Here is a 13017-nt window from a genome sequence, read left to right as displayed (position 1 = left end):
GGTAACCAAGTAAGATTTTACTGATGTCATCATTCTACAATCTAATAAAAATCAGGTAATTCAGATAACCAACCCTTGGCAAAGCAAAAAAATATCTCCACAATGCAAACAAGTACCATTTATTATACAGCCCAAATAGTTATTAATCCCGATCTGTAATAATATGTAAATAACCATGAACAATAATTTCTTGTAGAGGAAACATGAAGGAATTACTCAGCCTCATCTATGGTGCAACAAATTGGCATCACCTATCTTTGAGTCAGGCTCACCTTCCATTCCACCACTACTAACATATGATGGTAGATTGGTTACTGGCTCTAGGGGAAATGGCTGAACTGAACCAAGCTTTTGATGCTAGCATTAAGCTAAGGATGTCTCTCTTCCTGATCCTTGCCATCCTGAACCTATTCTTACAAAATTTACATTTTGCAGTAGGAATATATAAAAAAATTCTGGATAATCTTGATTGCTGGGATGAAGCTCCTGATGGCTTCTTCCCTTTACTTAAAAAAAAATTTAATGTGTTGTCTCCCAAGATTAGTAGATTCTATATTTTTATGTTAACACCTATCTTTGCAGATGAGAGCAAGCTTAATAATACAGTGTCAGTTCCAAAGAGTGGCATATCTGCAGACTGCAGTAACTAAAGGCCAATTTCTGTTCTCCCTGTGCTCTCCAAAGTTGCTGAAAAACTTATTTTTAAGCCATTATATAAGAATGTGGAATCTAAAGGAATGTTAGCTGACAGTTAAATTATCAGGCACTTACTTATAAACTTCAAAATTTAGGAGTGGGTGGATATGTTTTAGGATGATTTCAAGATTTACTTACAGGTAGGCATTAGCGAGTTGCTGTTGATGGGATCTTTAGTAAACCAAGACCTACTGTAACTGGAGATCCACAGGATAGTGTTCATGGCCACTATTATGTTTGGTATATACAAGTGACATGGTTGTTTAACTAGAAAACAAGATTGTTCAGTATGCCAATGATGCAACACTTGTGGTTGAAGTAAAGTCTTCATTTACGAGAAATGAAGCTGCCTTCAGCCTCAATCAGGACATGGACTGGATGATGGAATGGTGTAGTTGGTGGGGTATGAGGCTAAATTCCGCTAAAATAAAAACATTATTGATTAGCACATACTGTAGAATTTCCAGGTGGATGGGACTTTGTTGAATGAGTCTGAAGCTTTACCTATTCTAGGTGTAACTTTTGACTCACATCTTACTTTTGGGAAATATCTAACGAAGGTTTCAGCAAATGTTGCATGAAAGTTAGGTAAATTGTTTGTTAGGCCTCATATATTTATGAGATAAAATAAATGCCATCTTCTTTTAGATAGAGTGATTCATGGTGCTAGGTTTCTGTTTCTTAATATTAGTAGTTGTGATTTGAAATGTCGACGGATGATCTCATTTGTCACTTTTTCATAAGTTGTATTTTAATACAGATCTTTCACATTCCCTGATCACCTTTTTCTGCCATGCCACGAGCAACAAGATTTGCTGAACAGCAATGGCAATTTCTTTTTTTTTTTTGGTTTGGATATGGAAATAATTATGGATTACACATTCTTCAAGGAACAAATTTCTGAGTCACGGATGATAAAATTGTAAAACATGATTTACCTAATGATGCTAGATGTCTGAATATTTCAAATAAATGTTATATCTAACAGAAGCAGATCTGTCACAATTCGAAAAGGCATAATCTAATTTGAAGATACTGAACTTCGATACTGAATTTACATCTTCCATTGTTTCAAAATTTAATGGGTTTGATTTGTTAACAGTTTTCATTTTACAAACATATACTAGTACTTAGTCATGTTTTTGTTGCTAGTTATGTTACAAAAATTTTCTCTGATATAGTACTAATTTCATGGTGAATAAATATTTTGCCATATCTTTTGCATAGGAGTACGCATTACTGGAGATGCCTGATAATTATTGTCTTCATATTATTCTTCCTAGTAATAGCTGTATATAAATGGTTTTCCCATTATAATGTTCTATGGGTCCACTGACATATCTACCTAAGTGTTTTAATGCTACTGTTATTTGAAAAATTAAACCATTGTGAAGCCATGGGATAAAAGTTGTTGAAAACTTCTCCAATATTTCTCCTAGTTCTTTCACAGTTTTACATCTACCATTGGTAGAAGTTAAGACTTTCACAAAAATGAAGTTTTACAGTTAGGCCATAATCAAATTAATACTAGATTGTAGACATAATATCCTCTCTACATTCTGGTATTTATTTATTTACTGATGTATGTCCTTTATATTATTCTAATTTCCCATTCTTATATACATCTTAGTGCCTACTTTTAATTAACCAACACAAGTGATGCATTTGTGTGGGGTAGGGAAGACACACTCAGCAAAGGCCTTGAACCGCTATCTGATCCAAACATTTAGAAGCTTATTTGTTGATTGCCTATTTTCATGACCCAGTAATAATTGAGCACTGCAAATTGTTTTACATGTATAAAACTGTGTTGGTCTCTTCTCTGTAGCTAATCTTCCCTTGGAATTCTATTTCATAATTCTACCTTGCTTTCCTATATCTTAATTTTACTTATCTATTTGACACACGTAATACTTAATATGTGAAAAACGTTGTTATTTCCAGTGGAATTCCATGCGAAATCTTGAGTTCTCAGGTTTTAAAACTGAATTTTAATGTAATGTGGGGGCTTTGGTTCAAATGGTTCTGAGTAGGCCTACTACAGATGGATACAACCTACACTATGCCTTTGAGTACTCACTGTAACCTTGTATTCCTTGGGTGTTTTGCGATCTGTCTTATACATTTTATTTTTAACTATGGTCTCTTCCTTTCATTTTGACTTGCTCCATTTCCACCACTCATTCATACCATTGGGTATGTCCTGTATGTGTTTAAGATTGACAGTCATCTAGTTAATCTAAAGTAGAAAAATAATAACTGCAAGTTGATATTAGCTCTCAGCTGTCAGTGGGATAGGTTCTTTCTAAAAATGGCAAATTCCTTGTAATTCAGTGATGAAAAAACCCACTTTGGATACTGTGAAGTGCTGAGAATGTCTAAAATCTTCACTAATAAATGATGTCAATATCTGAAAGGTTCAATAATAAATAAAGTAAATATGTAAAATATTCACTAACAAATGGAAGTAACACATAGCACACTTATTCAAACACTATAGTAATACATACAGGCAAGCACCCGGTTAATGGCTATCTGGTTTTACGGAGCTTGTCTAGCAATGCTGTTAACTGGATTTTCTGCACCGATCTCTGGTTTACAGCACTGTTAAGCATGTTTTTAGTGCTGTTATCGCTGATTTTTGGTTAGCGGCATCGGCCGGGAATGGAATCCCCCCTTATTGGGGACTGCCTGTATGCTTGTATTGCACAATACAGACCAAAATCAAACCTTATTTCAATTGAAAATTGAAATTCAGATCCATTTCTAGAGTATTAACTAAGGAATGTATTCATATAAGCATATATAATAAGTGGGTGAATATTCTTTACAGTGCAACAAAGTTGGCACTGTAAGGTACACAAATTCCCAACCCATGGAATGACAGTAGCTTGATGAAATACAACTAATGAATTTGTTGCAATAATGCAAATTTTATCTACATGGCAGATCCGCATGTAAACATAGCATGAGACACAAATGCAAATCTAACAAATTTTTAATAATTTCTATTTTTCATTGGAATATCTTTCAGTGTGCAAGCTGAATACCAGTAGAAAACTTGGTGGTTAACAGGTGGGGAGGGGGTGAGTGGGGAGTATCCCTCTTATTAATCAATGCCCTCACTTTTCCTACAGCTGCAAGGACTGAGCCGTGTAGTTGAGATGGGACAAAATATAAAAGGCTGTTCTGTGTGCATAGGACAAATACAAACAGTTATTCAAAATCTTATTTGTTCATAATGGAATACAATCCATTGCCTCTGTAGAAGGTCAGTCCCCTTCAACTGGCTGGAGTTGAAAACCACCACAGAATTGCCATAATTCTGGATGCCCAGCGAACAGGGGAAGACATGGCTTCTGTAACCTCCTACCAGTCTAGCAATATAGTTGGCCAGAGTATATTTTGCAGAGCCATGATGTCTCCCATACGAGCCTTACATTAAAGTTAAAAGTTCAGTTTAGCACTGGCTATTACAATTAGAGGGTTCACGACTAAATAACTCTACCGCGTCCTCTTTGCTCCTTATTATAAGAGAGGACATGGACAATGTTTATATAACAGATAGGTAAATGGATAACTCAAGTATATTCACCCTGAAATCGTCCAATTCCAGCATGTACTTTCACCTGAATGTTGCTCATGGATAAATTCAAGAAGAAGGGAATCCAGTCATTCCACGTTATTGGCAGGGGGTTCCGTTCATGGTGGGGGGTGCTAATAAGCGAAACTGCCATTATCCAAAACTTGGTGATTTGTGGCGCTCATGGGGCCGATAGCCAGTTAATGGCGCCTCTGTTAGGTATGTTATGGTGCCATAACTCTATTATCAGCACCTTCTGGCACCAATAACCTAAACTCTGCCAATTATGGCACCATAAATCGCAGATTTTATGGCGGTAGACAAGCAGCATAAAACTGAATCACCATTAACCAAGTCCGCCGCTAACAGGGGACTGCCTCTAATGGACCCAGATACATCGGATGAGAAACTGACCCTGTCAAAATCCAGAGCTCAGGTGACTATATAATTTGTTGGGCAATCACCTCAGGTCACCAGGAAAAGGTGTCTCAGGACTTGGGGGTGACATTCCTCAAGTAGCATGAGGTAAAGACAGTTTGGTATGCTAGAATGCCTTCATTACCTGAAAAACCAAATTCTTAAAAAAAAAAAAAAAAAAAAAAAAAAAAAAAGAAGCAAGGGACAAACCCACACCACTGGCCTCATGAACTATCATAGGAGGGAGGCTTACCTCCACAGAATAGGTGTAAGCCCATCTGATTACTTCACAAAACCAGAAAAAAGGTGTTCCTACATACCAATTTCTTACACTTATCTCTGTTTATGAAAAAATGCCTACACTCCAGCCTCTGGGAGTAGGTTCTTTTCAAATAGTGCTAACAAGTTGAAAAGGGAAAAGCACATCATCCGTATCTACGCTTACAAGGTCTCAGAGGAAGGGGATTATGAAACTTTCACAACAGTATCTGGAACAGATGGATCCTGAGTGTTGGCTACAAACTCAGGAATGAAAGAGAAAAAGACCCCCACCCTTGTAAATACAGGGCAAGATACGACTAGCCATGTAAATTCCCCACCCTCTTTACTGATGTTACAGCCGACAGGAACACAAGTCTTGAGTGTACAATCTTGGTCCAAGGACTAAGCAAGAGGCTTGAAGGAACCCTGATGAGACTCCAAAGCACCAGGGGCATATCTCACTTGGTGGCCAAAGTTCCAAAGGAGGACAAAACTATTTGAAAATCTTCATTAGCATAAACAATTCCAACTGAGTGGTCTAGCCTCTTCAGTTTGAACACCTGCAATAAGGCAGGGCAACAGCTTTTACTGCAGCTATTGAAAGGAGTCAGTCTCAGAAAAGTAGATAGGAAAGTCTACAATCTGCTGAACAAATACTCTGACCATACCCTCCCCAAACCAGCCCTACAAGAAAAGCCTCACTCTTTCCTGGGAAACACGGGATAACCTCCAAATGTGAAGGTGCAGGTACCGAGATGACCTGCAGTCCAATTCTGCCTGCCTGGAATATATCTTGCAGACAACTCAACGGCATGAGACACCATCCACCTGTGCATCTGCACTGCCAACTAACTTAGTAGGAGACACTAACCCCACCCCCCCCAAATTCACAGACAAATGTCGCGACACTTGTGTCATTGTTCATTAATTCATCAGCATTACCAATTGACCTACAAACTGATTCTAGAATGCTTGTATTTCTAGAATATTGATGTGCAGATGAGGAGAGAGGACTAACTTCATGACACAACCACTTCAACAGAAGTTCATTTGTTAACCTGTATTATGATGTATTGAAAGCCAGCAGAGTAACTTTCATGTCCTTCAGTCAATAAGACCTCCTGACATGAAAGCAGTAGGAGGGGGCTTACAAGGTCTGCTGGAAGTGAGGGAACACCTAGACCTGCAGATCTAGGAGTTTAACTCCCCCCAAATGCAATGTGCAAGCTGTGACCATGGGACCTGAAACAAAGACTTGACTAGGAGAGGACCCGAAGGTTACCTCCATCGACGAGACAGTCGACCGGTAAGAAGCCATATATCTCACCCAGTTTATTCCACTAAAGGGGAGAACCTACGCACTGCTAACCTGAAACAAATCACAAACCAATGAGCCAGTAGCATAAATCCTTCCCTGTACAACCTCAGGGATTAGTGGTGAGAAGGGCCATCTCATGCACCTGCCTCCCCATGATCACCTGATCCTGATCAAGCAGAACACGTACCTTTTCCAGTGTGCAAGGCCAAACATTCACATTAAGACCAGGCAGGAGCAGACCCCAAGTCTAAAAGCATGCCAGTTACAAGATACCAGCCTTGCAAGAGGTGGAATTATCACCTACTGACTGAACACCTCCGCTGGCCCCAGGGCTGGGTAAGCATGCAGAAAAGGTTCCCTGGATTTCTTGCATGAGACCTTATACTTCCTCTTCTATATCTTCCACCAAAGGAGGGGTCACAGGAAGCAGACAAGTCCAAAAGACAACAAGGAAGAGGATGATGAGAAAGAGCACCGTAGGCATAAAGTCTAGTGGAGAAGACTAAATCTGAGTATCCGCTACTGAAAGAAATCATCACTGCAGGATGACACCCTTCCTTAGCAGTGTTAAACCAAATCCTGGACATCCTCAGATGGCTACGAATTTCAATTCCCTTTCCTTCTGAGCCAAACTATCCAGGAAAGTGGTGAACAGAGTTGCCCAGGATGTTAACCCTTAAAAGCCGGGCTGAAATATTAATATGAAGCACCCCAGTCCAGGTAGTTTGAGGTTAGCCAATTTCAGAAAAAAAACAATCAATGGAAAGAGGAAGATATGCAAATGCATAGTGTAAGAAAAATTCTAAAAAACTTTCCCTGCCTTCTACGAGAGGTTGAAAATGACTATTTACAACCCCTTGTGGACCCTCTTTTACAAGATAATCGTAAATTTTACAGTTATAAATTCTTTTTCCAAGTAAATAAATTTATTCTCTTTTGTAAAATTATAATCACAACTCATACAATATCATAACAGATAAAAACTAAAGCCAGTAAAAAATTCTGAGTATATTTGTTCAAAAATATTTAGTATATTTACAGAGATTGAAGCTGCAGTCACGTATACACGTCTTTTCTAATATTTCTTTGCAAAATTACAATTAAACTGACATACGTACTAACAAAAAAGATAAGAACTAAAACCAACAGCAACCCCTGGGTATATTTATGAGCAAATATATAAAAAGACATCATGTGAGAGGCAGTACATGCTCCCTTCAAATCAAGATCACAACTACTTTCTCATAAGCTGCCCACTTGATTTTAGCCAGTCTAAAAGTTGCCACTAGTGAATATATGGGCCATATAAGTAATGGAAACTCTTTCCATGCCTGATTCCTTCAAATCAATGGCACGTAACATTGATGCTCATTCGAGTGGAACCGTCCACCATCCAGAACCTGATATTGCTACTCATATGAGGGGATTTGTCCATTAAGGGTTAAGGGGATCATTTGGGGTGAAAATGAGGCGAAATGGTTGGATAAAAATACTGGGATATCTTTGGAAATATTCATGACACATTCTCATGAAATTTTACGGCGAAATTCCAATTAATCTTGGTGATACATACCATGATAGGGCATCCTAAATGATCCTATTGATATCTGATAGTTTATAAACATGCCTCAAATGGCAAGTTTCCATTCAATTTACCAATTTGTGAAAACATGACATCTTTTCGGGTTTACATTTTGTTGTCCTCCTGCTTATGAAACCCCCTCAGTTGCCAATGCCAAGTGAAGGGACATTTCTATAATTAGCAAATCCCAACAGCCACTTACTTGTTTACACTGAGCAATAGACTGTTTTTTTTTTTTTATGTCAGTTGTTTGTTTGCTATTTAATTTTAATGACAGAACAATGCTATTTCCTTAAAAAAGAAAAATTCATATCAAGAAACTTATAACAACAAGAGAGGAAATAAAACCACATAAACACATGAAGCAAGCCAGTCACAGTGGAGTAGTACACCATATTCCAACATAAAATTATAAATTAACATAACAAAAGATATATAATAATATCTGTGAGGCTACTATGCATAAATTTCCTTTATATGCCACGGTAATGTTGATAAGCACCCATTTTAAAGTTGCCAAACTTTAAACATGAATATCTATGTTTGTAAGTTTTCCCAGTTCAAAAAGCTCCAGAACCTTAACAAATTTACCAATATGAATGGCAAAAACCAAAAGGAATGTTAATACTTCTGAAACAAAGTTACAATCTATTCTTTGGGGAAAATTACAAGATTTTGAAAAATGTAAAAAAAATGTATTTTTAACAATTTTGAGAAAAAAAAGTATATAACTCTGAACATCTACATTAGCCCTTTTAGTGATGAAAATTACAAGGCTTAGAAATATATAGTAACAGCTGTCAAGCTCTTCAAAATTTAATGTGAAAAGCACTAGAAGTTGAAGGGGGGGGTTGGGAAGAGAGCGGCCGAAAGCCATAAGTTGATGCACATTAAGCCTGTGAACACTGAAGAAAATATTAAACAGGTTGATTAAATACTCTGGGGAATATTAAAGCAAGGCTGCTTATCCCACACAACCACCTTAAGGGTAGGTCAAATTTTCCTCAAGTATTGCAAGGACATCTTCCTGTAGTTAGTGCTGTAGTCCAGACATCTGAGGATGACACAGATGCTGATGGCACACTTCCATCAGTATCAGGAGCTGCTAAGTATTTGGGTGAAAGGTCATGTTCAGATTTAGGACTGGTGTTGTTACCCCTAGAATGAATAGCATTCACAAAGGGAGGAAGGTTGGATGGAGGGGGTACGAAGGCATTATAAGGGTCTGGGGGTTGTCACCAGAGGAGTATTTCCCCTAAAAAGCCAGTGAACACATCATGTTCTTCCTCCTCTTCTCAAACCTAATCCATTGAGCAGAGTTCCAAATAACACTGTTCTTGCAAGGTGAAACCCTAGAACAGGCCTTTCCCCCACACAAAGCATATAAAGTATGGGGGTCTACTACTTGCAACAATGTATTCCTTGGTTTTTTATAATACAAAAAATAACAGACTGATACTAAAAGGTAAAAACACATCAAAGGTAAGAAAGGAGCAAATGCTTATCCATAAGCTTTCAACCAGGCAGGTGGTGAGTGCAGTGACAAGTTTGATACTAACAGGAGCCGAAAGAAAAGTGAAGGCGACAGTCAGTGAGTTAAGGTATATGTTAAGGTATATTCCATCACTCAGCACTCATCTTCACCTATTAACCACTGGGTTAACTTTCTTGTTATGTTGACCAGTTTCCAATTTGCCCGCAGAAAGATAATTCTGTTTAGAAGGCAATGGTTTGTATTGACAATGGAACCGCCTTTTTTTTTTGTTAGCTGCTACTGGTGGAAAAAAAATTCCACCAGAATTATCTTGAATGCCCACTTACCATCTATACAGATAATAGTACATTTTTTAATTACTGAAACAACTTTTCACAATTTCAAACATTTCTAAAACATTTAACCAAGTTACTAAAGGAAATATAATTCCTGTTCTAAACTAAGGTCATCAAAGGCAAGTTTCCCCAACAGCCTTTCAAGGTTTCAAAGGTAATCCCAAAGTTCTCTTATATTCTTAAAATACAGACACTACAGTCTTCCTAATTTTCCAAATGTCACCAGGGTTGTTGAATTGTGCGTACATTTCCCAAAAATTCCAATGTTACAAAAGATAAACCCATACATTTATTAAACATGGTACTAAAATCCACTTTATGCTATTTATAGCAACATTCATACAATAGAGTATACTATTTTTCTTGACTGAATATTCAGTGCCCAGCAGCCCTAATTTGCCACTTAATTCACTAAAAATTAAATGTCACCGTGATTCATAGAAAGCTTGGAATAATTCTTTAAAATTTCTTTACCCCCAACAGAAAATTGGTATTCCAGCTAGTAAATGGAAACTGGGGAACCTCTCAACCACCATTGACTAGGAATATGTATGTCCAAAATCAGTATGCAATCAATACAAAGCCTCACAGTTGGCAAGTAACTTGTAATACATGGAAAATCTTTTGATCCTAAAGAGCCCTTTAGAATGCTTTTATTAAATCTCTTGTAACACTGGTATGGGAAAATGTCTGCATGTAATTGTACACAGCCACTGATTTATAGATGTCATTCAGCCTTTAAAATATAATGCTCTGGTTACATCCTCAGTAAAATGAAGTAAATTATGAGTCATTTTAAGGGAATCTTTCCTTATAAAGATATAGTGTACTACTAAATGAATACTGAATTTAAGGATGATGGCGGAACAACACCTGAGTAGTACTATATACATTTTCTATACATACTTTCCTACAGCAAAATCTCTTTTCCTAACAACTATAATTTCAATCTTAAAATATTTCCATCTAAATATAAAACAGGTTTTTATGTATCATAATGAGACGTACAAAAATCAAAAGTAAAAATGTGTTGAACCCTCTTCAGGGGACCAGCCAGTTTATGGGTGGCAACCTTGTTTATTGGGATATGGCTGCAATTCAGTATCTTTACCAAGAATAAAGGATGCTGTAAATGCAAAATTTGTCCCTTTCAATTAATTAACCTTAAAATATCTTTCCCATAAATTAATTGTTCTAAATGAATGAAATAAATAAGGTACAAAACCCATATATTAACCTTAATACACACATGGTGAAATTTTAATAAATATCATTCCTTTAAAAAACATACTGTACCTATTTCCTGGCATCACAGATACACCCCAATTTTGACTATGAAAATCTTAAAAAGAAGAAAAATAAAAAACAAGGTTGCAACACTTTCACAAGTTGATTACTTTGATTTTGTTGTGCACCACCAACATCTGTCTCAATGCAACACAAGTCCCATGGCTTTGGGTGGTACAGCATAGATTACACATTGTTTTTTCAAATCACTTATTTTAACCCTTATACTCCATGTGGCCACCATCAAGGCTTTACTGGTAGCCTCCATGAGGCCCCGTTCATGACTCTCTTAAGTAATGTTCAAACTCGCCACTCTCACGTCCCCACTAGACAATATTGGTAGCCTTAAAATGTTACTACAACACTTCCTTACTTCGGCTATCTGGTTCTGCATCATAAAATAGCAACAAATCAGGGGATCAGCTTGTATGTGGTTGCATTAGGTGGTTGATTTTGTTGCTGTGTGACTGGAACTCATGAGGGATACATTTACGTAATATTTCAGACTTAGACGATAAAATGTATTGATTTAATGGCTTCTTGTAATTTATGAATGTTTTATATAACCTAATAAATTTCCCAGATTTAATTCAGGAAAATTTTGCAAATCCAATTTCAAGGATATATAAATATTTCAATTCTATATTAAAAAATCTATCAAAATGTCATTCATTCAGCTATAACAAAAAAAAAAGGTTATGCTACAAATCTAACAAGTTTAGGCCTATTGAATCTTAATTTTAATGAATTTGATAGAAAAATAGCTTGAAGTCATATAATTTAAGTTGAGACATGGACTTCTAAAGTTGAAGCTGCCTAGCTGAGAGATGTGTCAAAATGCTACCTGTACCAAGGTTTCAAGGCTACTGAGCTCCCAGTGAATGTCTAATATTATTGGGAAAAGGCACTGTACGCCAATTTTGATGGTACTTTCATTACAATAAACAATTATTTTAATGACATAATACAACTCATATGCTCCAGTGAAAGGGGGAGGTTGTGGGAAATCCCCAATAACATGACTACAACAAATCTGTATTAAATACTGTACTTCACCTTGCCATATATCATACCTAGCAAAAAATTTCACAATTTTGAGTTTTTTTCCTCATATCCATAATTCATTTACTGGCCAGTCCCCTTTAGAAGTACATATTAAAAAAAATAAATAAAAATCAGCATCTAATTTTGCAAAGATTTTGTAAAACATAAAACTTCTCAAGCAAAATTCAATATCAACTATAAAACAACTTAAGTATCAGATACACTACATTTTAAGTAACATCTTCACAGTATACATGGTGGAATAAAGCAGTATAAAAATTAAGTATAATGAATATAATTTTGAGAAAACATCTTTGTGTTGGTAATATACTTACTTAAAACCACTTGTCAATTCTTGATTTTCTTGAAAGTATGCTAAAAGTTATTACTTAGGGCATCTCACAATGCCATTCCAGCCAATACCATTGCACTGGAAGAAGCCACAAATACAAAGAGGATGTTTGGATGTATAAATGGAGCTGGATTGCAACCATCCTTATCATTGCAGGTACAATATTCCATGTGTATGTTGAAAGTTCCAGAACGATATATACAATATCGAGCGTCCCCTCCTACACCTGCTTCTCCGAGTCTTGCACAGTCCCTTTTAAATCTCCAATGTCCATCCACTTCAAGATAGCAAAAAGAAAAAAAAATTTAATACAATGATGCAAAAAAAAGATATGATCAAGCTATCCAACAAGTATGGTTCAATATAGACGTGATTAAAACACAGAATAATTGTGCAATTACAATATCTTTGTCTGGAAGCTTTATTCAAAAGAAAAAGGATATATGTACATACATTTAACTTTATACAACTAACTTTTGATTATCCCTTCTGTTTCAATGGCTTATTCCTAAATGATATGAAAAAAATATAGACATGAAAATATACAAAAAGTATTTTTTGCAGCAAGGGAGGCAAACCCATGGCTTGTAAAGTTACAAAAAGATGCCCTTGCCCTGGGCAAAGACCAGAATAGGACCACAACACTC

At 36.5% G+C, this 13017-nt stretch overlaps 1 protein-coding gene across 1 annotated transcript in view; it reads right to left on the bottom strand.

Annotated features, from left to right (window-relative positions):
- The window catches only part of LOC135217057 (uncharacterized), a 132377-nt gene that overhangs the window by 2439 nt on the left and 116921 nt on the right, over positions 1-13017 (bottom strand). Inside the window, exon 3 of the mRNA XM_064252687.1 lies at positions 1-12647. This exon is cut by the window's left edge and continues 2439 nt beyond it. Coding sequence (XP_064108757.1) covers positions 12418-12647 — 230 coding nt within the window. The 3' untranslated portion in view covers positions 1-12417. The remainder of the gene's footprint in view (positions 12648-13017) is intronic.

Source organism: Macrobrachium nipponense, chromosome 7 (assembly GCF_015104395.2).
Source record: "Macrobrachium nipponense isolate FS-2020 chromosome 7, ASM1510439v2, whole genome shotgun sequence".
NCBI classification, from domain to species: domain Eukaryota; kingdom Metazoa; phylum Arthropoda; class Malacostraca; order Decapoda; family Palaemonidae; genus Macrobrachium; species Macrobrachium nipponense.
Note: the sequence above shows the minus strand (reverse complement) of the source record. Positions and strands in the feature narration are given on the sequence as shown.